Source organism: Chiroxiphia lanceolata, chromosome 11, assembly GCF_009829145.1.
Source record: "Chiroxiphia lanceolata isolate bChiLan1 chromosome 11, bChiLan1.pri, whole genome shotgun sequence".
NCBI lineage: Eukaryota > Metazoa > Chordata > Aves > Passeriformes > Pipridae > Chiroxiphia > Chiroxiphia lanceolata.
In genome coordinates this window covers 2018546-2043784 of record NC_045647.1, presented here as the reverse complement: position 1 = coordinate 2043784, position 25239 = coordinate 2018546, and the positions used below count along the sequence as shown (strand labels likewise).

The window sequence follows — 25239 nt, the reverse complement described above, 5'->3', positions numbered from 1 at the left end:
GATGAGAAGAAGGCTAATGATACACACTCATTAACAAGCTGGGTCACAAGTACAGAGATCCCAATTAAGTGTGCAGGTGACACAAGGTGGGAGAGGTGAGTGCTTTGGAGGTTAATACTAGCATTGAGAAAGTTCTTGCCAAATTGGTGGAAATGGGTGTTGTTCAACGTGGACAAGATGTCAACCAAACTCAGGCATTATCAGCTGTACATTACTAGCAATAAATAATCAGTTATCCCTAGGTGTCTGCTCCACAGAACAGGATCTGGGGATTTGGAGGGTCATAAACTGAAGAGACATAAACAATTCCACCCACTAGCCCAGATTGCTCCAAGTCCTGTCCAACCTGGCCTTGGACACTTCCAGGGATGGGGCAGCCACAGCTTCTCTGGGCAACCTGTGCCAGGGCCTCCCCACCCTCACAGAGAAGAATTTCTTCCTCGTGTCTAATCTGAACCTATTCTTTTTCAGTCTGAACCCGTTCCCCCTTATCCTATCTGTCCATGTAAAAAACTCACTCCCTCTTTTTTATAAGCCCCTGGCTGTGTCTGCCTGGCAGGAGCTGTGCTGAGGTGGGTATGGGGCTCTGCTCCAGGAACCAGCAGTAGGACAACAGGACACAGCCTTGAGCTGCACCAGGGGAGGGTTAGGTTGGACATTGGGAAGAAATTCTTTACAGAGGGAGTGATCAGACTCTGGAATGGTGCCCAGGGAGGTGGGGGAGTCACTGCCCTGGAGGTGTTTAAGGACAGACGGGATGTGGCATCAGTGCCACGGTCTGGGCGACAGGGTGGGGTTGGGTCACGGGTTAGACTCGCTGATCTCGGAGGCCTTTTCCAGCCTGGTTCATTCCGTGTTTCTGTGGCACTGTTTATGTCTCTGCAGTGTACGAGCCTCCAACAGCACAGCTCCCGCTGCGCGCACAGACCCGGGACAGGCGGTGACTGTTCACAGCAGCGATGTTCGACACACACCGAGCGAGCATCCCCAGCACCGCTCCGCCCCGAGGGGCCGGGCCGAACGGAGCATCCCCGCCCCCGAGGGGCCGGGCCGGGCCGGGCCGGGCGGGGCGGTCGCGCTGAGCTCATCGCTCCGCGCCGGGGCGGCGGAGCCGCGTCCTCAGCCGGGGTGAGTGGGGCCGGGGCGGCGGGAGCGCCCGGGCATGTGGGGACACCTCTGGGGGCACCTCCGGGGACCCGTGTGGGCTCAGGTGCTGGTTGTGCCCCGCAGGGCCGGGCTGCGGCTGCAGAGCGGCGGGAGCGGAGCCATGAGGCTGCAGGCGCCGCAGTTCCAGGCGCTCTTCACGCCCGGGCTGCGCAGCGTGGCCGGTGAGTGCGGGGGGACCGCGGGGTTCGTGGGGTCCCTGGGGGTGTTTCTGAGCAAGGAGATGAGTCGTGAAATGGTCTGGGTTGGGAGGGACCTATAGCCCATCCAGTGCCACCCCCTGCCATGCAGGGACACCTTCCACTAGCCCAGGTTGCTCCAAACCCCATCCAGCCTGGCCTTGGACACTTCCAGGGATCCAGGGGCAGCCACAGCTTCTCTGGGCAACCTGTGCCAGGGCCTCCCCACCCTCACAGGGAAGGATTTCTTCCTAGTATCTACTTTAATTGCCCCTCTCTTAGTTTGAAGCCATCCCCCCTGCCCTTATAATTACTTGCCCTAATAATAATACTTGTATTATTTGCACTGATTATTTGCACTGATACTCCTTTAGTAGCTGACTGCACTCCTTGGATATCAAAGGGAGTCCATGTAGAGACAATATATATTTATTCAGCGTGTTAACTCTGTTTATACATGTTTATTGCCCCAGGGATGGGGCAGCCACAGCTTCTCTGGGCAACATGTGCCAAGACCTCACCACTCTCACCAGCAAGAATTCCTTCCCAATATCCAGTCTAAATCTTACCTTCAGCTTAAGGCCATTGTCCCTTGTCCTGTCACTCCATGCCCCCTAAAAAGTCCCCCCCCACCTTTTTGTAAGCCCATTTAGGCACTGGAAGGGTCTAAGGTCTCCTAGAGCCTTCTCTTCCCTAGGCTGGACACCCCCAGCTCTCCCAGCCTGTCTCAAGGGACGAGGCAGAGCTCGGTGTCCCCTTTATGGGCTGTGATTCCATGATTCTGCGTTGTTCCTGGAGAAGTTTAGTTCACAGTTCACTCTCTCTGCCATGAGTAAACCAAGCACTGTTCCCTTGTCAGCCCCTAAAATGATCCACACCCTCCAGTATCAGTTAGCAACCTGCCAATATTTAGGTCATCAAAAACGCTCCAGAAAAAAAAATATTTCAGGTGATGGGGAAAATACCTGTGAGTGCTCAGCTGTGCCCCTAATTAGTGCATTTTGCATGAAGCTGTGAGGTATTTGCTGCTTCCTGCACGTTGGAGTGTATATTCCCACATCTGGATCCTGATCTGTGAGAAGACAGGTTAGGGCTGACACTGTGCTCTGGGTTTATGTGAGACGGTGCTTTATGGTTTTCCTTTCCTTCCCAGAGCTGTTTGAGAAGAAGAACTATGAGCTGAGGATAGCAGGGGGTGCTGTGAGGGATTTGCTCAGTGGGGTGACACCGCAGGACATCGACTTTGCCACGACAGCCACCCCTGCAGAGATGAAGGAGATGTTCACCTCAGCTGGAGTCCGTCTGATCAACAACAAAGGAGAGAAACACGGAACCATCACTGCCAGGGTTGGTTTGGGGTTTGACTGGGGTCTTTTCCAAACATCTGAATGTCTGTGGATGTGCTGCATGTCCAGTAGAAAGCCTCACAGCAGGGGTTTAAATGAGACCCTCTTCTAAAGCATGGAGTGATTTTTTTGCTTATTCACTGTAGAATTCAAATAATCACCATATTTTAATGCATGCAACCCATTCATGCTGCTGAGTCATCACCTGAAAAGATGACGTAGACCACCCACATGTTCAGATAATGTGGCCAAGTTGATCCTGTTTCCTGCTCCTGATTTCCCAGGTCATGTTTCCTCTGCCTTGCTCTGCAGGAATATTTCTGCAGGCTCTTTAGAAAATAAATAATGCAAGGATTGTCCTCAGGGGTTCAGATTTCTCAGTTGCCTGCTCTGTAGGAAAACATGGCACACATTGCCTTGTCCACTCCCTGTCTACAAACAGGAGGCTGAAAAAAATAACAACACAGGTTTTAGTTTTTTTCCCTGCCTGGCTGTGCTGAAGTAACGATGTCTGTGGGATTTGCAGCTCCATGAACAGAATTTTGAAATTACCACTCTTCGAATAGATGTTGTCACCGATGGACGACACGCCGAGGTGGAGTTCACCACTGACTGGCACAAGGATGCTGAGAGGAGGGATCTCACTGTCAATTCCATGTTTTTAGGTACGTTCTTTGAAAAGCAAATATTTGGATTTCCTGTTTTACACAGTAGCAAGTATTCTAAATATTTATATTTGTAAATATCTGTAATATTTCAAAATAAGCCAGTGAATTCTGTCTGTTTCAATTTTGTTTGATTCTCCTGTGCAAATATGTGAGGTGACCTGACAAACCAGCTCAACTCACACAACTTCCCTTCTGTATTTTCAAATTATAGTGTTTAATTATGTCAACCACATTCTTAAATTCATATTTTTCTGGGGTTTTTTTTCTTCTTTTTCTAGGTTTGGATGGGACACTGTATGATTTTTTTAATGGCTATGAAGACTTGAAAAGCAAGAAAATCAGATTTGTAGGGAAGGCAAGTGAGAGAATACAAGAAGATTATTTACGAATCCTCAGATATTTCAGGTAAGAGCTTTTGCCTTTCCCAGATGAGGAAATGAACTGTGGAAGGTTTCAGAAACATGCAAAAAGAGATGTAAAAAGAGTTGTAGTTGTCGTATTTCCTTTCCAACCTAAATGATTTTGTGATTGTAAGTGCAATTAGTTGTTCCTAATCTAACATCCAGGGGGTGTATTTGGCAGATTTTATGGAAGAATTGCAGAGAAAGCTGGAGATCATGAACCTGCTACACTGCAAGCAATTAAAGAAAATGCCAAAGGTTTGGCTGGAATATCAGGAGAAAGGATTTGGGTGGAACTGAAAAAAATTCTTCTTGGAAACCATGTAAATCATTTGGTTCAACTTATGTATGAGCTGGATATTGCCCAGTACATAGGTAAGGTGAAAATTGATTTCTTACTCCTATGTCATAGACAAACAGGACTTGTAGTGTGGCAAACTGAGATAAAACTTGGTTTCGCTCAGGAAGAAATTAGATTTGATTTTTTTCCTTGTGTTAACATCCACATTTCTTATAATGCTTTCTTGCATTTCTTTGTGTACCCCTTTAGGGCTCCCACTCGATGGGAATTTAGAGGAATTTGCCAGAGTCACTAAAAACATTCAGAATCTGTCTCCAAAACCCATGACTGTCCTGACATCCTTGTTCAAGGGGAAGGATGATGTCACCAACCTTGACCTGAGGCTGAAAATCTCCAAGGAAGAAAAGAACCTGGGCCTTTTCTTAGTGAAGCACCGGCAGGAACTGAGCAAGGCCATGGGGCCAGAACCACTGAGGCCATACCAGGACTTTTTGATGGATGTAAGTGTTTCCTGTGGTTTTTATTTGGTCTTCCCAGGAAACTGAATTTCCAGTTGTACAGAGCAGCAGAGATGACAAGGCCTAGTGGAAAGAAAGGGCCTAAAAGAGCCAACAGCCATTTCACAGCAGGCTTCTTTCCTGGGCTTAACCAGTGTTTTGAAGGCCATGATATTTTACTCACAAGGATGGCATGCACTGATAAAAATTATGACCAGCTTTGGATTGCTGCCTCTGTAATATTGTCACAGAAAATGGAGGAGTAGCTTTTGTGTTATAAATATTATTGATGCCAGTTCAGGTGGGGTTGGGTGGTTTGTTTTTCAAACAAGGCCAGGTTGGGTGGGACTTGGAGCAAGCTGGGCTAGTGGAAGAGATCCCTTTAAGGTCCCTTCCAAGCCAAACCATTCTGTGATTTTATTATTCTTTTTTTCCCCCCCCTTGTTTTTCCTCTGGACAGGGAACCAGAAATCAAGAGCTACTGCAAATGTCCTGGCATGTCTCTGGCACATAAAGCAGGAACTTTGGTATAAAAAGATTCTCTTCCTTTGGTAGAGTTTAGCTCTGCAAAAGGATGAACAGCAGACATTTCTGCTTGGCTTCAAAAGCTTTTTTTTCTTTTCCATCCAAGATACTGAGGCTTTAAATTAATTTTTAAGGAATTTATAACAAACCAACCAACCCACCAGGTTTTCAGTCAGGCTGAAAAACGTTAGCACTGAGTTTTAACACTTGTGAGGCAGGAGAGATCCTTGTTTCCCTGGATCCAACTCATCCAGATCCAGCCTAATGAGGTGTGATGGGAGTAGCACAGTTGGAGCTGTTTTCTGCTGATTCCCAGTGAATCCTCTTTTTCCCTCTTCTCTCCTAGTCTAGGGAAGCGAACACAAATTCCAAGATCTTCGAGCTCCTGAAGTACCAAGGAGAAGAGCAGCTTTTAAAGGAGATGCAGGAATGGACTGTTCCCACTTTCCCTGTCAGTGGCCATGACTTAAGGAAGATGGGAGTGACTTCTGGGAAGGAAATTGGAACAGCCCTGCAGCAGCTGAGGGATGAGTGGAAAAAGAGTGGATACCACATGGATAAAGAGGAACTGCTGAGCTGCCTGAAGAGGGTGTAAAATGAATAATAACAGAACTGTTTGTGCCCTGATCCGAGTGGAACTTGGAATGTCTTGTCCCTCACAACCTCTATGACATTTAACACCTCCAGTTACTAATCCATCATTTCTGCAAGGAGAGGTTTAATTGTGTAATAATGTCAGACATTATTTGCCAAATTCCACATTTTCTACCTCTCTCTCTCTCTCGTGTTTAGTGATAAATATTTGCTGCTTTATCATGACTTTGAGGCCCTAGATGTGACAGCAAGGTTTTTCTCATTCTGACTTTGCTATATCTAAAAAAAAAACCCTCAAATCTTCAAAAAAGGTGTTTGTATCCTCTAGATAAAATCATGGAGGGTTTTTTGTGCCTAAGAGAGTGACAGTGTCTGTAAATAATGAGCTGTAATTTATCTCTTTGTAGTTAAAGCTGGATACCAGATGGAAACAGTCCAGCAGTTCCCAAACAGTCTTACCATGGAGAACCAGTCTGTTTCCTAGAAATATTTTTATTTTCCAGAACTCCAGAATCAATTCTAGATTAAAAGGATGACTGGGCAGAGTCAGTATCATGGTCTTCTTGTCTCTTCAGTAATTTACCCCACTGAGTAATTAAATCCATAGAGAGCTGGTGGAGGGTTCTAGAGTGTGTGAAACAAATGATTAATGTTAATTAATCCCCTTGCCTTGGGGAGTTGGGTTTTTGGAGCACTGCTGTCTCCATGAATGAGTCTTACTATCCCTGGCTTTTTTAGTGTACTGTTAAAAAACAAAAAAATAACTCTCATTGAGAGCAGCTCTAGTGTGTATAAACTTTATTGCAGGTTGAAGTTTTCCTACAGAACCATGGTAACTAATAAAATCCTTTGGATTTCATTTTCCTTGGATATCATTCTGCAACACTAGATGGCAATACTGGAGCAGTGCTGAAAGAATTCAGCACTGTTTCTGTTTTCATACAACTTCCCAGGTGCCTTTTCTTTTCCTAGGAAATCAGTTCCTGTAAATAAATTATTCTGAAGGTACTTGGGAGCCTGAGGAAGAAGCAAGGGAAAAGAAAAAGTGCTGTTTGTTAATAAGGCAAATCTCATGAGAACATGATGGTGCTTAATTTAAAGATGTAATTAAATGGAAGCCTCCTTTGTGCAATTTATTGAGCTCCTGAAATCTTGGGAGGGAGATGAGTGATAAAATGTAGTGCTGTGGTGGATTCTTTTAAAGAACTTAAACCTGCATCTTTAGGGCAATGGCTGGGGAGGTGATAAAATGAATTAATTAAAATTACCACGTTAACTTTACCCAAAATTGCTGTCAGGGTCAAACTGCACTTGGAAAGAGGGTTTTTAAGGACAAAAGTTTAAAACTGAGTCTTGTCCTGGACCAAATGGACACTGTGGACCAAGTTCAGCAGGGAGACCCTGCTGTGAGTCACAAGGTTTAATTTGCAGCTGGTTCTCAGCCCTCAGAGGGGCTGGGTGTGCCTGGATCCAGTCCTAGGCCCAGCTTTAGTCAGTGGTTTATGTCTAAAGGATTGCAGAGGTGTCACTGAACCTTTAGACAGCTTTGTCCTTCAGGATTAAGAGTGACAAACTAAAGATATTAACGGAAAGGGATGATTTATTTAAATGGATGCTGATAAAGATTAGACTGAAAAAGCTTTAACCAGAACTTTTTACTGCACAGCACACACAGTCACAACTCCTCGTGAGTGCTCTAGTAATTAAATCAATCCTTTCAAAGCCAGCTTAATTACCATTAGGTAATTAAGAGAGTGATGTTACCCAAAAACAGTTTTGGCCAAGCTGGTCTCAGCTTCTCTCCTCCCTCCATCCATCACTTACTTCCAGTAAGGCCAAGTCTCAGCTGGTTTACTCCCACTTTGGCAGCCAAGAGTGTCCTGCTGCAAATCTCCAGTGCTCATGAAAAGCAGCACAACCAGATGAGTCTGAAAGCACCTTCCTTACCAGTCCTGCTTGGAAGTCTTGGGTTCAAACAGCTCCTTGAGAAATCATCTTGTGCTTCAGGGTTCCCCTCGGTCTGTGGAGCATCTCTGTCCGTTATCTTCCACAGGAATTAACCCCTGCTAAAAGGAAAGGGCAGGAAAACAAAATAATCACATTTTTAAAGCAAGCAGTGCCAGCTTGAGCTCTGGAAAAATGATGTGTTTGTTTGAGTAAACACTTTATATTTTACAGAGTATGGACTATTTAAATGTCAAAAGAGATGAAGCAGTTTGATACACACATGGTCAAGTAAAATACTTTTCTACAATGGATTAGTTGATTAATTAGTCTGTGCCAGTCGAGCCTGCACAGACTTTGAAGCCAAAACTTTCATTCCACATGACTTTTGCAGCCATCCTGTTTAAAACACAACATAAACCCAAGCCTTGCCTTTTTCCCATCCCAGCAATCAGCAAAAGAACAGGTGAGTTTTGAAACAAATTGAATTTTATTCTTTGCAAATGTTTGCAAGCAACAAGATTTGTCAGAAAAGTTGTCCCAAAAGGCAGAGAGAGGAAGAGTTAGAGAGGAGACAGGGCTGCCCCTCACCAGCCTCACAGAGCAATTCAAGGTGACAGTGGGAGGAACAAATGAACTGCAGCACGTACAAAAAGAGCATTATTATAAAACAAAGAGCATTTGAACATGTTTCAGACCCAGTGTGCAAATGGCCGATGTGGTTCGACCTGTTAATCAAAATTAAACTAAAATATATGAAAACTGCAATATTACAGGCTCTGATTGTGATGGTTTGGGAATGAGTCTGTGCTCCATGTGCTGTGATCCATCAGTCCTGCTGCCTGCAGGACACTCCTCCTGTCCCAAAGGGTGCACATCCCACCCCCTCCCCTCCCCAGACACACAGCAGCTCTTCCACAGCCCTGTTCCCACATCTCAGGGCAGAGGAGGATGGTGGCAGAGGAGAAAAATGATCCCCTGGGGCAGCAGCCACTGGATTAGTTCCTGCAGGAAGCTACAACCAAGGAATGGGGTAAATATAGCAAATTATCATGAAGTGTCATCTCCTTTGCTCTAGCTCTCAAAAGCATACCATGTCCATACTTGTAACCATTTCCCATAATCCCAACTTAAGAGTTTTCTCTTCAAAACAGAGAAAAGCACAGAAAACATGACCCAAGGGACAGAACCATCCCCAAGCCCCACCCACCCTGGAAGTCAGGTCCTGTACACTCTGCTCACTCACTGTGCTGGATTCATGGCAGGATTCCTCAGCAACCCACATCACACTTGTTTGCAACCTGGAAAGTGTCCTGGACTTCCACATGGCAAACATCACACAGGTCAGGCAGATGGAACAGCATCATCAACAAGGAAATGAAATTACTGCTAATATTACTCCTGACTTACCTTGATTATATTAGTTTACATTTGATTATATACACACAATCCCAAAAATATGCCTATTTTGGATTCAAACAGTACCAACATAACAACATTTTTAGTTGAGACAATCCAAAAGACTCAGCCAAAATTTCCAAAGACCTTATGAAGTTCAGTGACAGCTGAGAAAATCCTTTTGAAAACCCCCTTCCCCATCCCCTCAGTGAGTATTCCAATGGCAGCAGAGGAAAACACTCTCAAACCTGCCACCACCAAGCCCCCCTGAGGGTCATGGGAACAACAGATTGAGGGAAAAAATAAACCAAGTCTACAGCCAAGGTGTGTTTGTGTGTGCAGGATGTGAGGAGAGCCAGGCATGGTTCCAGTGGTTATCCAAGTGCAGAGGATCCAGAGCCTCCCTCTCACACCGGTGCTTGGCATTCCAGCCTTTTCAAAGCTTATTACAAAAACACAATCAAAATACAGGTTTTCTCCAAGAAAATGAGCCATCATTCACCCCCTATTTGTGCAGAGCTGTATCCCAAGCACTGCTTTTCACAGTTCACTGCTCCACAGAGCACTGCACACGGAATTAAACATGGAATTAAGGGTGTCTGAGGGGAACAAAGGAGACCACAGAAGCACAGAGGTAGAAAGCTTCAGAGAACTAAATCTGAGTTACACAATCATCAGTTCCTACATACCTGGCATGACAAACACCTCAGCAGCCTCTCAGCATCCTGCAGGGTCACACCTGGGCGTTCCCAGCTGCAGGGACCACATTCCCACAGGAATCAGCTCCTGGTGGGACAAGCTTGGACTCGACCCTCAACTGAAGTGCTCCGGCCTTGCTACATCTGGTGCCTGACAGAGAACAAGCAACTAACAGCTCATGTCTTAAACCTTAAGTAGTTTTGTGTCATTGTATTTAATAAAGAGTGAATGATAAAGCTTCACAAGAAAAACAAGTGAGTATGTGCACAAACACAGGGAGAAATCTCCAGCTTCCATCACCAGAGTGAATTCTGAGGGAAAACCACCCAAATAAACCAGTGGCAAAAGCTGTCTCAGTTTGGCAGATAACACTTCAGACAATAAAACCCCCACCAAAACTAAAACAACCACCTACCAAAAAACAACCTCCCTCAAAATACTCTGCCTTCATCTGTTTTATTTAGAAACTCTTCCTCTTTGTAAGGTGATAATGTGGAATTTTACTTTATGATCTGTAAGTGCAAAAGAAAAAATAATTAAAGAGATGTTGCCTCCCCCTTGTCACGATAAATAGTCCTAAAAAAATCCCCTCAGTGGCGTGTTTTAGAGAGTCCTTCCCAGAATTCTGGATACCTCTGCTGGTAAACCTTTCCAGTAACAATTTTGACAAGTAACTGAAGCACATTCAACAGCAAATGACAATGTTGTTTCTGCCCTGGGACTGACCTGTGTATTTTTTATAAACAATTTAAAATTTAAGACTTCTAAAGTCAAAGAGGCTAAATAGATCAGACAACCGGTAAGGGACAAACACTTCCCATGGGTTCCATCCTGTGAGGCAGCAGCAGCTCCTGCTTTTGCCCATTCCAGCACTGCCACCAACACTTAGATCAGTCAGAAATACTTCAGCCTTGTTCTCTCTTCCATGGTTAGTCAGCAAATATCTGAGAAACAGCACAAGCAGAAAACCTGAAGTACTTCAGAGTCAGAAACAGGGATTCTCAGCAAAACCACTTGTAAGTGTGTTATGGAAAATACTCTGCAGCAAGTAACTGGTATCTACCATCCTGGGGCTATTGCATAAATCAGACTGTGGTTATCCAGGATTTAGTTCCTGCCCATCTTCCTTCCTCAAGTGGGAATTATACACGGAGAAAGTTCAGTCTCAAATCTGACCACATGGATCAGAGATTTCTTGCTGTCTCCTGTTTCTGTCCAGATGGACCATCCTTTCTTAGTGTCTCAAGCCATCTCCTCTCCTCAGCTCTCCCTTTAAGGACTCAGCCTTCAGTCCCAGCGTTCCTGAAGGAACAGAACACGGATGCACAGCACTCCCAAACGTGGTGACCCTGCCTGTTTCCTTGGATTGGTGAGTGTGGTTGGGGGTTCTGGGGGTTCTCAGGTCTAAGGAAGCATCAGAAGCAGAACTGAGCAGATGCATCTGCAGGAGCCCTGGCCAAGCCCCTCCAGGAGGTGACAGGTCACAGGCAGAGGATCGGGGAGCCCTCGTGGTCGGAGTCTTCCTCCCCCTCTGGAATGCGGGGCAGGAGAGCGGAGCGTGTCAGCCCCCAGAACTTCTGAGGGGACATTTCCTTCTTGGTGGCTGTGAACTTCCAGCCCATGTGGCTCCCACAGATCCTGCACTGGGCTATAGTCCAGGCATACCTAAAACACAAACCAAAAGGTTTCCTTTGGATGGAAGGAAAAGGCACTTTGAAAACACTTCATCGGCTAAGAAGTCCCAACCTGGATTTGCAAAGACAATCCAGGTGCCCAATTCCCACCTAAAACCTTGCAAAGCTTAAAAAAAATTTAAAAAAAATCCCCACAAACTCCCCACCCCCAAAGCAGCCTTCAAAGAGAGGAAGCAAGTAAAGTTTTTTTATTAGCACAACGTTTCAGCAGCTGTGGAGATGTTGAGAGCCTCAAAGAAGGGTCAGAAAATGGTTCTCTGAGTAAATTACTTAATGGGAATAAAAGGGATTTTTGCCCTGCTCTTCGAAAAACAGGGAACTGCACTTCCCACAGCAACAGAGCTTTTCTGTAACAGCTTTAAAGGGTAGAACATGAATATTTCAAAGCCCTCATAGAAGAGCTGAGAAAACACAAAAGGATGAGAAATATTAACTACAGGTATTAGAAGCCACAAGTTTTCTTCAGGGAGTGTTAAAATGTGCAAGTCTTGGGACAGAAATTCCACACACCCTCCACGTCACTGCTCAGTGCTACGTGACAATCCAGGGAAAAATCCTAGTCATTATCAGGCAAACATTTACATCCTGGCAGTTAATTCTGCTACTCTCTCAGAGAGACTGGCTCATTAAAAACAAAATAAAATCCAAGATAATCAGAGCAATGCAAATGTAACTTTTAATTTTACAAAACATTTATTCAGTTTTCAGAGCTAAAAAAAAAAAGTATTTCAGTAGAATAAGTATATCCTACTAAAATACTTCTTAAATAAATAGTATAAATATAGAATAAATATATTCTATAAATATAGAATAAATATATTCTGAATCTATATATTCTGATTTTCATTTGCACTTTCTGCTGAAACAAAGCTGTGTGATAACAATTATTTTAGTTGCAGCTTACACAAAACTATACACAAAGAAACTCCCAGACAACCAACTATTCATAAACTCCCAGATCACCAAGTAGTGATCAGACTCTATGTTTTAAGATCTGAAGATTTTCCTATTTTAAAAACATTAAAGATAAATTCTGTAAATATTTGATGTGATTTTTTTTCATTTTATGCTGTGTTTTGAATAAGTCTGAATTTACTTCCTTGTTTTTCGTATGAGTGAAATGATGACACGTGTTTAAAAATTAAATATTTAACTACTCCACTGCCACAGAAATACATTTACATGGGAATTTCTGCCATTTCCTGGTAAAATCTGAGTGTTCTTACCCAGGGAACCAGCTGTGCTCTGTCGAGGGCCGTCCACTGAGATTCAAGTTGGAGGCTTTATATACAGTGAGGGTTTCATGGATGTATCCATGGGGATTCACATAGGCTGCCATGGGGCCACACAAGGATAAGCTGCAACACACAATTAATGCTGGTAGAGTTCAAGGAAAAAATCAAAAAACAAACTCTGGCACATGTAAATAGAGGGGGGGGGGAAGTACCTTTAATTATATTATTAAAAACTGAAAGAAAATATTTAAAATAATTTAAAATGTCATTTGTCCCATTTTCTTAGAATTACAGCATGGTATATGATAGACTCATCAGTTATTTTACTTGCTGTTTTTAAATAGCAACTGCCAATAAAAGCAATTAAAATCTAACTAACAGTCAGAAAAATGTTCATTTATCACACCAACTTCTCCTCACCTTCTGTTAAAAGTACATCACATTGACACAGTAGGAATTGTGGCTTCTGCAATCCATTATTTGATTAGAAGATAAGAAATGGCTTTTAATTACCACATCAGCTCCTTATCACACTGATAAAGGAAAACTGTGGGGAGTCTTTGTTAAACCAAGACATCTTTTAACCTTCACATTATCACAGGGGATGGGCTGATAGTCAAGATTAAAATGGTGACAAAACTGCCAGAAGCAGCAATTATTTGGGAAATCTACAGTCTCATTATTGTTAAACAAGGAAGATATTGTGTAGTTCAAATATAGAATGGGACCATACTGTAGTTATTAGGGATAACCTGAAATTCTTAAAATAAAAAAGGGATCACAATGCTTAGTGACATAAATACACTTTCCTTGCATGACAACACCCTGGGAGCCTATTTATATCACCCAATTAGTGCATTGTAATCTCCTGTTGACACATAAAAGTGATGATGGAAGGGCTAAGAAATAAAACCTGGGATCTCATAAACTTTATTCAGAGACAAGAGGATGGAAAAGTCTCATGTAACACATTTCTATTTCAAATGCTTTAGTGCAAGGTGCTGGGTGTGTGGCACCACACTAAATTCTGTTACAACATACCTCAGATTTCCTCACTTTTTATCCAAAAAAAGTCAAGTAACCAGTTTTATTTTGTAAAGAAAACTCCCTATAAATATTTACTCCCATTTTATTCGAGCTGTGCAAAACACAGCAGTTATGAGACATGACCCAGCTGAACCTGCTTTGCTGTGCCAGGGTTTCTGATCAAGAACCTCCCAAAGATGAAGAGCAATAAACTCACCTGAATATTTCATTCTTGGTAGTTATTTCTGTGTCTTGGCATTGCTTACAACAGAGAGATGTACACTTGGAAAGGGAAAAAAGAGGGTCAGTCCATTCATTTCCAGACATTGTCAGCAGTGGCAAATAATAAATATGTCTCTCTCCCTCAGAACAGGCTTTGTAGCAATTATTTTGCTTATCTAAACAGCAGGCACTTAGGTTTTCTCTTTCTATGAAAGGATATTTTCTTCTATGCATCTTACTTATTTAAACATGAATTATGATCTAAAAGACATCACAATTTTTACACACAGAGATCCACACACAGTTTTGTATTTGACTACACAAAGATAATAAATAAATGAGCCAACCTCCCAAGGTCTCGAAAAGCTAATTTAGAAAAAACAACCTTTGCTCTTCTAAACTGCAGCACAGAAAAGGCAGATGAGTACAAATGCAATCATTAAGTCTTTCTAAAAATTTCACAGTACTGTAGATCAATGGGTTTAATTTCCTCACAAAAAATAGGTAAAGCATATTGATCTTTCTCTGGGAGATTAGAACAGATTAATCCATCTTCTACAATTTCTAGAAAGTAGAACCAAGCAATTCATCACTGCCCAGAAAATAAGCATTTAACTCAGCTTAGTAAATTAGTGAATCAGCTCCTATTAATTTTCAGGAGGTGCAGCACTGCTTTTTAAGGGTAACACCTGTGAAATTCCCCCAAAATGATCCACTGCATTTTGGATTCAATTTGATACCAGTGAATCAAGTTTATATCAAAGACAAAGGAAAATGGATCAGGCCTCAGATCAGTTATATTACTGGGAATTACATTCTGAACAAGCCAGAGCACCCTAAAGAACTCTGGCTAAAAAAAAGAATGGATTTGACCAAAATAGATGTTGTTGAAAAAGCTGTAAAAAGCTATAAATGCACTCAAGCAATCTCACACTGTTACAGAACAGTTAAACACATTTACAGGCTAGAATGGCACATGTTGATGAAGAAAAAACCTTTTTAGTGTAGGTTAACAATCAAGTTTACCTTCTATTTTATGAGGGTAACTTTAGCCTTGTCATCTTGGAATTTATAGAAAATACAGAATGTACTGAACATGAACAGTTCTCAGCAGCACCTGAACAGCAGAGTATTTTCAGAGTCCCTGACTCAGGAAAGATAAATGAAGTTTAATCTGGTTACAGAGCCTCAGGCAAAAACCTGCCCATTTCTGTCTCAGAATTTGGAAGAGATGTTTTCTGTCTCCACTCTCTGTATTTTCCCTTTTACATTTTTTGGTGCCTGAACTTTGGGAAGAGGAACAGCATTAAAATGATACTGTGGTTCTCTTTTCCCCAGAAACAGGCAGCACTTTTTAGGCAAACAGGCAAACCTTCCACTGCTCTGTATCAAGCAGACAAACAATATTATTATTAATAAAGCATATAATACTATCAAGAAAGGTACTGAATAAAAATAAAACATTTAGAGTATCACAAGGCCATGGTAATGGAAAGAAGACAAGTTTTTTAATATCTTAATAAAGAATTGCCTGACAAGTTAATACATGTCTTTTGGAAAAAAATCCTCATAGTCCAATATTTAGATTGATACTCAAGAGATCAACAGTACAAAGGTTTATCTTCTGCTACAAAATCCCCAGGTTTCCATGGCACACTGATCCTTGACTGCAGTGTCTGTATGGGCTTATGATGTTCATAAGATGCTTATGAGCAACACTGGACTTACAGCACCATCTCTTGGCTAAAAAAAGTGCTGGGAGGCCTTGAAATAGTGTTTCTAACAAAAGTAAATATTATTTGTTTCATGTTTGCTGCCCAACAAAATCCAGCACTGAGAGACCACTTTCCTTCTTGAGCAAACTTGAAGGGGAAGGAAGAAAGAAGAGAAATTTACTCTCTAGAAGGATGAGCTGGAACATTAACAGGTTCTAGTCAGAGATTGTAACAGTCACCACTATAATTCTTTATGGCAAGAACAATTTGAAGACAAGGAAAGCAAAAATACTCACTTTGTTCATAATGTCTAATTCACAGCGGAGTCTCTGCACAGCACTGCCTATTTTGAGCAGCTGGATACGTAAAGCATCATCAATGGGCAGGCAGGCAGCAACTCTGTAAGAAAAATCTGGAAATGAGAGACCAGCAGGTCTGTTAGAATTCAACAGAGAAACCAAACCCACTACTACTGTAAAAGGTAATTATCTAAGCTGTGCTCTTGTAAGAAATTAAAAAAAAAAATAATAAAGCAAACTTGAGCTTGTAAAATCAATAATTTCCTACCTATTGGGTTTGTTGGAAGAGATTCATCTTTAAGGTTTTCATCCCATTCATGTAGCTGCCTCTTGACTCTTTCCATCAAGGTTTCCTTTTGTTAGAAGAAAAGCCTAATTTAAATACATAGGTATTTCTGGTTTCTTAGGAAAAAAAAAAAAAGGGAAGCAAAATGTAGAGTAAGGTATTTTCCCTAAGTGGACATTAGCTTTTAAGACTTGCAATAATTAAAGAATCATTTTGTATCTACATATTTTAACTATTTTTGCTCTGAGACAACAGAGCAGGAACCAGAAGCTCCAAAATCCACCCCAAAAACACGCTCTAGAAGGAGGGAACGACCACACAGAGGGGGAAGCCCTTCCTGATCTTTTCACACTACCCTGAAAAGTATAACGTGCTTTAAACTGTAACTTATGAGTCAACAAAATTAAATCTTTTATATTATCCAATCCTTAGATAATACAGCCATAAAACTAACTGAAGGTTGTTTGATAATACACAGGGTGGACTTACAGCATCATACAGAGAGTAGAGCCAGGGAGGCCAAGATGTCAAACTGGCACAGTGGAACTTCCTCTGAAAGCAAACCCAGAAATATTTATTCTTTAACGTAAGCAGATTTTAGAGACAGAAGATTTCAAGGTAACTTTCCTTTTATATGTCAAAAACAGTGGGTTAAATAATAAATCCATATATAAACTAGCACAGGTTGCCCAGAGAAGTTGTGGTTGTCCCATCCCTGGAAGTGTTCAAGGCCAGGCTGGACGGGGCTTGGAGCAACCTGGGCTGGTGGAAGGTGTCCCTGCCCATGGCAGGGGGTGGGACTGGATGGGCTTTAAGGACCATTCCAACCCAAACATCCCGTGATCCTATGAAAAGCAGGATGCTGGCATCTCCCTTCCCCGTTGTGCCTCCTCCTCTACAGATGAACAGATGGGATTTTATACTGATTTTCAAAACACCATCAGAAATTAATAAAAACCTGAACCAAACCCACGGAGTAACTTCTAACCTTCTGGTACTTCTGCCACCACTGGCGGATGGCTCGGTCCTGCCAGGAGGAAGGCTTGGCAGAGGGGAACACGTGGCACCTGCTGAGGGACTGCAGCTGCACTGCTGCCATCGTGGAGGGCAGCACTCGCTCCGGAAGGATCTGCACTTTGGCCTGCTGGATTCTGAGAGAAGAAAGAAAAGGGTGAGCTGTACACACAGAGCCAGGAGGTTAAAAACTGGACTGGACTGCTTATAGAACATAGGCTTGGGTAATAGATTAATCACTACACAGTAGCATAGAATTTAAGCAGCAATCCATTCCATCACATTTTTTTTGTCTTTATATTTTAGAGCACTGTTGGGATTGTGGTGGACAGAAATACAGACAGATTGGCAGTGGCAACGCAGCAGAATATTCCACCATCTCAGCACTATGTATTTAAGATTTTTGTCTCCTCAAGTTCCTTTTGGTACAAGCCAGTATTCAGCTCTCAAATCCTCAAAAGGTGGTTCAGCTGAAATGCAGTTTGCTGTCTTCAAACCACAAAAGCTTATGTGCTCAGCCAGAGGTCAGAATCAGCAGAAATAGGATACAGACTCTGATCAGCTTTTAATATCCCACCATCAAATCCCTATTCCACAAAGAGTTCAGCATATGTTGTGTGGTTACTAAGAATGCTGCCCAGGGGAAAGACTTCACTTTTTATCAGTATTATGCAGCAGAAATACTGAAATATTGAGGAGTGTGTCATTACGAATTTCCAATTTTATTAGAGGGACAACACTGAACTGGTAACTTACAATAAATTATAAATTGATGTTTTGCTATAAGCACTTAATCAGAAAGACCAAGAATTACGGAAATGTTTCTCTTGCTCAGAAGCTGTGGACACTGAATCCTCAGTAGCTGCTGCTACTGCAGTTGTCCCAGTACTGCCACCATGTGTCCAAGCAGTGGTTTTCCTGAGCTGTAAAATTTGGAGTATTTGTAACCAAAGGTTACACAGTGACAAACAGCAAGCAGCACAGGTATTCTTAATTTCTTCAGTTGCAGGTCATAAAAACATAAAAATGCTGAGTCCTGGCTGCTCCCAGGCCTCTTCCTAAAGCAGTGCCACTATGCTGAACAGCAGGATACAGGTGATTAGCTTCAGGTTTACAGATTTGGAGTAATACTTTATAAGCTTTGCAGAAAAGATTGCAGAAACCTCTAGAAATTGTGCTAAGAATTGTCACATGCTCACAGGATCAATGGCTGGAGCCTGCACCTCTGGACAGTGACAATGACAGAGGCTCATAACACAGGGCATGATGTCAAGAAGGCAATGAGAAAAGACAGCATGTTCTTACTAAATGTTCAGGATCTTACCTTTGTTCATTTATAAAAATGGTTATTAATTACATAATATGATAAAAACAGTCAGAAGAGCCTCTAAATATCACTGGAACATGGAAAAGGACTAGGAAATAAGAGAATACTCCTATCAAAGCTGACTTGAGTGTGTCTGACAAGTACATGAAGAGAACTGCCAAGCAATAGCAGGAGAAGCAGCACATTTTTATCAGTGAAGTCTCAGTGAACAGAAAGGAAGAGTAAGACTTGCTGAAGGTCAGGATGTACTAAACTGTGACAATGGTTAAGCTGAACAAGACTCAGGATTTGAGGAACTGAAAATGATGGGCTGCTTGCAGTTAGCAAAAATCAAGGTCCTGGTTTCACAGTCAAATATTTATGCACAAATCTCAGTGGGCTTTTGGGTTACAAAGGAAAAAAATGCCAGAAGTCCTTAATAACCAGAGAAGCTGCTGATTAAGCACTCAATTACAATCTATAGTAATTAGACAACTGTGTGACTGAAAGGGTAGATGCATCTGCAGTAAAATGTAAAGTTTTGGTGAGACAAGGTTTGCAGTAAGTAGAATTAAATAAATGTCTTACCCATCTGATTGTGTTCTTATTTCAAGCACCTTGAACCTCTGCCTTCCTATTGCTTTCACCTTGACTGTTTCAATTCCATATTCCTGCTCTTCTCTGTAGGCATAGATTTCTGCTGTTGTTCCAAAGTGTGCTTCCCTTTCACGTACGTTACTAAAATAACAGAATCAAAGATAAATTTAATCAATTACCCACCCTCCAAACAGCTCATTCAAATTCCAGGAGTCAGTCTGCCTGCACTGACTATACATAATGAGTCTTATCAAAAAAGTAATTTTGGTTAAATGCTTTCAACTAATCACAATTATTTTTCCTTAATTCCTTTATTTTGTTTTAAAAGCAACTTCTAATGTTTTGTTTTGTTTTTGTTTTTTTATGGTTGGGGGTTTTTTGCCAGTTAACTTGGTTTTATTTTAGAGCCTACAGGTGACATTCTAGGAGCACAGGCATTACCAGGGTATCTGCCTCTCCAATGCAGATACTTAAAGCATCAACATTCTTTAGATGGACTTTATAAAAATAACTGTTACCACCTAGCACATAATTAAACCATAGTAAACTGGGGGGGGGGGGGGGGAAGAGGGAAGAAAATTCCCAACTTCTTTTGGCACTGATTAGCCTTCATCTTTTCTGCTTTTTTATCCCCTCCTGTGTCCCAACTCTACCGTGAAACATTTGTCTGTGCTTGTCAATTTATACACAAAACAAGCAACAATACAGCTCTCAAAACAAGAATGTGATTTTTCCACTTCAGGTCCTGGCTTATTCTTAAAGCAAGACGGAACAAACAGTTCCCAAAATCAAGAGGATGCTCACACAAGGAAGCAGATCAGCACTTGCTGTTTCTCTACACAAAAACGCGATGCTGTCAAGCACCAACCCGGTGGGACACGACAAAACCTCATGACACACTAAAAGGCAATTTTGGGCAAACAATCTCAACGTACAACTTGTTATTCAGCACAGAACCAATGCAACCACCTGCTTTTGGTTTAGTACCCAAAGAACCAGCGCTCCAAGTGCCCGTGTGCTTTACCTGTAGGCGAGCACAGCGAAGGTCCTGTCCCTCTGGATCAAGTTGCGCACCATGCTGACCTCCTGCGGGTGGAAGAGCTGCAGGGGCAGCGTCTGCCCCGGGATCAGCATCACCATCACGTGGGGCAGCACCGGGATCACCTGGCAGCTGTCGTCGTCGTGGACAGTCCTCCCGTGGAACTCCTCCATGTCGGAGCCTAGGTACTGGGAACAGGGCAAGGACAGTCAGAGAAGGGCCGGCGGGTTTGCGGGAAGGACGTGGAGCTGTTGGAAGCACCGAGGTGATCAGAGGGATGGAGCAGCTCTGCTGGGAGGAGAGGATGGGAGAGCCGGGATTGTTCAGCCTGGAGAAGAGGAGGCTCAGGGGAGACCTCCTCACTCTCTGCAACTCCCTGACAGGAGGGGGGAGCCAGGGAGGGGTTGGTCTCTTTTCCCAGGCAACCATCAGCCAGACAAGAGGGCTGGGTCTTCAGCTGTGCCAGGGGAGGTTTAGGTTGGATATTAGGAAGAATTTCTTCCCAGAGAGGGTGCTCAGCCATTGGAATGGGCTGCCCAGGGAAGTGGTGGATTCTCCATCCCTGGAGTTTTTAAGATAAGACTGGATGTGGCATCAGTGCCTTGGGCTGGGAACTGCAGTGGGGTTGGATCAAGGGTTGGACTTGATGATCTCAGAGGTCCCTTCCAACCCAGCTGATTCTATTCTGTGAATTGTGGCCTTTCAGGGCCTGAAGGAGCCAACAGGAAAGATGGGGAGAGACTGTTTACAAGGGCCTGGAGTGACAGGACAAGGGGAATGGCTTCACACTGCCAGAAAGTAGGGTTAGATTGGATATCAGGAAAAAATTCTTTATTGCAAGGGTGGGGAGGCCCTGGCACAGGCTGCCCACAGAAGCTGTGGCTGCCCCATTCCTGGGAGTGTACTAGGCCAGATTGGACAAAGCTTGGATAATCTGCGATAGTGGGAGGTGTCCCTGCCCATGGAACTCAGTGAGCTTTAAGGTCCTTTCAGCCCAAACCATTCAATGATCTTATGATTCTATGAAACTAAAATTAAGTCCTGGGCTTAAGAACATTACAACAGAACTACACAAACCCAATCCAAACCTCTTCAAGATGTATTTAATGGACAACATATAAAAAACATACCATATGTGATGTGGGCAAACTGGTATCAAAATTAATGACGTTTGGCTTTTCTGCATCTTTACTATCTTGGTCTTCCACTTCCATTTCATTTTCATCTTCTTCCTCACTCTCTGCTAAGAAGCACAGACAGAATATTGTGTAGAAATCAGTCAGCAAAGACTAAGAGACTGAGAAAAATCAGAGAATGAGGGAAATGCATTCAATATTCCCAGGCTACAGCCTTGCACAGGGAAGCAACCTTTATATGTCTAAACTCGAGAAAAATAATTTTCTTGCTGTATACAGGAGAATCATTATTCTACAGAAAGGCTCAAACGCTGGCAATTTACTTTTGAAAGGCTAAAGAATGACATTTTTGGAAGAAAATAATAAACAAAGGCTGTCAGTGCAGATTTTCCCTACAGTAGTACTTCTTTATCTCAGTTCTAAAGGTTTTCTGTCTGTACACTGGGTTTCCAGATAACTTAATTTCTTGTAGGATGCTGAACACAGTGTTTGAAGCAGTACAAACCAGAACAATAAAAATAAGCAATGTGAAGCTGTGTATTCATGCAGGGACTCCTGCTGGTATTTTAGACAATTTAACGGCTGTCAGGCTCTGCTGTGTGTACAAAACAAACACACGAACCCAGCAAAAGCAGCTCCTAAGGAAGCAAATTACATGACTCCAAAAGATTTCAGGTATAAAACAGTATTTAAAAATTACTTTTTCCTTCCTATTTCTCAGTTCCAGACGTTGATCTTAAAATTACTTTCAGCAAGAGGACAGTTAAATGATCAGTATGTTTTATTTCAGAAACATAAACAGTGCACTTATCTGTATAAAACCCATATAGATATTCTAAAATAAATTAAAAACATAGTGAAGCGATAAAAAATATTATGTCTAAAATGCTGGTTTCACTGTCTGTTCTGTGCATTCCCATACAATGTGTGCCTGCAAATACCCAAACCAAACACAATGCAATGATCACAAATTTTTATCTGCTTTACCTGACCCTATTTCTTTGAACACAAACACTATTTATACACCATATTATATCTAAAATAGATGTTATCATAAACCAATCTGCAGGATTCTTACACCAAGAGCTTCTGGGTAATGGATAATCCCAACGGTGCTGAAAAACATTGTTTAGATCTTGAAAGCTATTACAAGATAAGCAGAAAAATATCTTAACAACAACCTGTCTAGTTGCCTGCTTTTGCAATCAGTATATTCTTAAGAAATAATCCAAAGCTGAAAATTTAAAGGGTGGAGTGATTAACTGATCTGAAGGGTTCTGTAGATAAATCTTACAAAAGAAAGGTGCTGCAGAACAGAAGAATCTTCCTTAAGAAAGGGGAGCACCACTATTTTTACTGTTTCTGAGAGTGGGAAGACAAGAGAACAGTGAAGAACTATAAGCTGGTTTTGGAGAACCTTTCCTCTCCTTCTCTGGCCTTCACACACATTTGTTAAATGTTCTTTACAAATTCTTCAGTCAATAGTCTTCCTTCTGCTCCACCTCATTTTTCTTTTAATAATGCCTAGTTTATAGAATCTGCTCCTATGGATCCATCCTATATTTTATTTAGCTCAACAAAAATTATCCAGCGTGTCACAAAAGGAGGTTACAGGCTCTCTTTGGTATTTTACCTAATTAAAATACTTCAAGCAATGAGACATCATCTTCCTAATTATTGTTAAAAATATTCCATTTCTATATGAAATTTCCTTCCATCATATTCAGCTAGGAATCCTGCCTGTGAATGATTGCAAAATGCTTAAGATGCAAAAAACTGCCATTATTTTGCTTAGTTTGATATGGAGGGAAAGAGCAGGAAGTTTTTGCTTGGTTCTGGGGCAGCAGTGCAGGATGGGGGGAGGAAAAAAAAACTAACATTCTCCTTTTCCATGTGCTGTCATCCAGCTGGATCCATCGTTAGCAGGTTGAACACCCTTTTAGAGCGAGGCCATTCCCCTTGTTCTGCTGAAGGCAGAAGGAATTAACAGCAGTTGATTAGAAAGAACTGCCTGCCCTGCAAACTTTTGCTGGTTCTTGCCAAAAACGCACAGTGGCTGCTGTGTGGTGGCACAGGAACGATGACTCATTTCACTGCAGCAGCACCAGCGAGCGGCGAAAAAACACCACCGGCGTCTTCACCCTCACCACGGGGACAGCAGGGGGGAGGCAACACAGCCTGCAGCTTTACACCCCTCACTCACTATACATTTATTATTATTTTTTTAGACCTCCAGCATGCAGGGACAAGGGAAAGGCAAGTGCTGAGGGGACCCTGCATGACAGGGCTCACGTTCCCCTCACGGCACATCGGGCATTCCCAGAAGCTCCCGTGCCACCCTCAACGCCTCTGTGCAGAAATATGAACCTCATAACAATGTAATCCTATTAAGGCTGCGCTTCCTAAAATATTCAGGGAATATTTTCATATTATTTAAAATATACAGGCCTAAAATGCTCATAGAACTTCCTGCCATAGGAAATTACTTTGGTTACTGGCAGGACTTATTGCTACTTTCTCCTCTACATGCTTATTCTGAAATAATGGTTTTTCCCAGTTTAGCACGAGCTGCTTCCCAAAACCATACGATCTCCTGCCAGTTTGGAGGCACTATATGCAGAAAAACGCACATTATTATGCAATAAGTACACGTAATGAGGAATTACAGTGGGGTGCGTGCACAGATAAGCCGGGCTGTCCCACACACCCCAGCACAAACACTGCCAAAGCCTGCACAGCACATGGGGCACAGCGCTGCCCTCCAGCCTCTTGCTTCCCTGCTTATTAGTGGCACTGGAGAGCATTTAAATGCAGTGGAGACCTTCCAAAACAACACATGTATTCCTCAGACTCTGCCTGGTTTCTGAATGTGCAGAGAAGTGTCCGGTTTGCCCAATCTGATGGAAACCCCACACAGCGCGTTTCACCCCAACACTCCCGACCGAGTGTCCCTCCCTCCACCGCACATTTATGGACTCGGTGGATTTATAAGAGCCCAGGCCTTACAAAAGCAGGATTTGCGGCTCCACCGCCCAAGGTTCGCCCTCCACCCACCGGGATCGCCCACAGCTCCACAGCCCAGCACCCCCGGCCACGCACCGCTCCCCTCACGGCCCCTCCGCCCTGCCCGCTCCGCTCATTCCCCTCACATCGCCCTCAGCCCTTCCCTCCGCCCCTTCCCCCGGCCCCGGCCCCTACCGGGCACCAGCTGGAGGTGGTTCCCCATGTTGTTCCGCGGCTCGCCGCCTCCCTCCTCGGCGGCCATCGCTGTTTACCCGGAGAGGAGCCTGGGAAGCGGCCGGGGCGGGGCAGCAGGAGGAGCCCGAGCCGTGGGCTGGAGGGAGTAGGAATTTCACCGACCCTCGGGGCTCCCACCGACCATGGGGCGGTGGTGCCGTGTCCCCCGGGGAGGGACAGTCCCTCCGGCCCTGGCGGTGCCGGGGACAGCGGGCCCCTGCTCTCCCCAGAGGGCGCGGCCATGGCGGACCCGGTTAGAGCCTCCGGGCTGGCACCTGCTGCGGCTCCCGAAAGCGCCTCACTGCCCCAGCCCGGCTTTGAGCCTGGCAGAGGGGCTGGATGCGGATAAAATCACATGGATGGAGCCTGTTGGGTAAATGGCTTGAGAAAGAAGCCACAAACACAACGATGAGTTAAAAATCAGTACAAGAGAAACGTGGAGCGGGTGCAGGGAAGGGCCGGGGAGGCGGTGAGGGCGCTGGGGCATCTGTGCTGTGAGGGGAGGCTGAGGGACCTACCTGGGGCTGTTCAGCCTCGAGAAGAGATGACTGAGAGGGAATCTTATCAGTGCACACAAATATTAATTATTTAATTATTAAAATTATTAATTAAGGGCAGGTGCCAAGAGGATGGAGACAGGCTCCTCCTGGTGGTGCTGAGCAGCAGGACAAGAGGCAACACGCTGAGACTGATGCCCAAGAAATTGCATCTGAAGAT

At 43.4% G+C, this 25239-nt stretch overlaps 2 protein-coding genes across 4 annotated transcripts; one reads left to right on the top strand and one right to left on the bottom strand.

Annotated features, from left to right (window-relative positions):
- Nucleotides 1–1095: 1095 nt before the first annotated feature.
- TRNT1 (tRNA nucleotidyl transferase 1) lies at nucleotides 1096–6534 on the top strand. 2 transcript variants are annotated; one of them, XM_032699025.1, is made up of 8 exons: nucleotides 1096–1128; nucleotides 1231–1328; nucleotides 2497–2690; nucleotides 3216–3354; nucleotides 3636–3762; nucleotides 3940–4133; nucleotides 4309–4559; nucleotides 5428–6534. In XM_032699025.1, exons 2-8 carry the CDS (start codon nucleotides 1268–1270, stop codon nucleotides 5674–5676), a joined length of 1215 nt encoding a protein of 404 aa, XP_032554916.1. In that variant the 5' UTR covers nucleotides 1096–1128; nucleotides 1231–1267; the 3' UTR covers nucleotides 5677–6534. The 2 variants fall into 2 exon arrangements, with proteins under 2 accessions (XP_032554916.1, XP_032554915.1); XM_032699024.1 differs by lacking the exon at nucleotides 1096–1128 and having other exon boundaries at nucleotides 1139–1328.
- Nucleotides 6535–7822: 1288 nt separating this feature from the next.
- Nucleotides 7823–24582, bottom strand: CRBN (cereblon). Of its 2 annotated transcripts, none has more exons than XM_032699022.1 (11): nucleotides 24484–24582; nucleotides 21280–21392; nucleotides 20135–20337; nucleotides 19102–19251; nucleotides 17182–17344; nucleotides 16683–16745; nucleotides 16176–16260; nucleotides 15905–16020; nucleotides 13889–13953; nucleotides 12637–12768; nucleotides 7823–11381 (listed from the first exon to the last, which is right to left on the bottom strand). In XM_032699022.1, the coding sequence occupies exons 1-11, from the start codon at nucleotides 24548–24550 to the stop codon at nucleotides 11198–11200; spliced, it is 1341 nt and encodes a 446-aa protein (XP_032554913.1). In that variant the 5' UTR covers nucleotides 24551–24582; the 3' UTR covers nucleotides 7823–11197. The 2 variants fall into 2 exon arrangements, with proteins under 2 accessions (XP_032554913.1, XP_032554914.1); XM_032699023.1 differs by having other exon boundaries at nucleotides 21280–21389; nucleotides 24484–24572.
- Nucleotides 24583–25239: the final 657 nt, after the last annotated feature.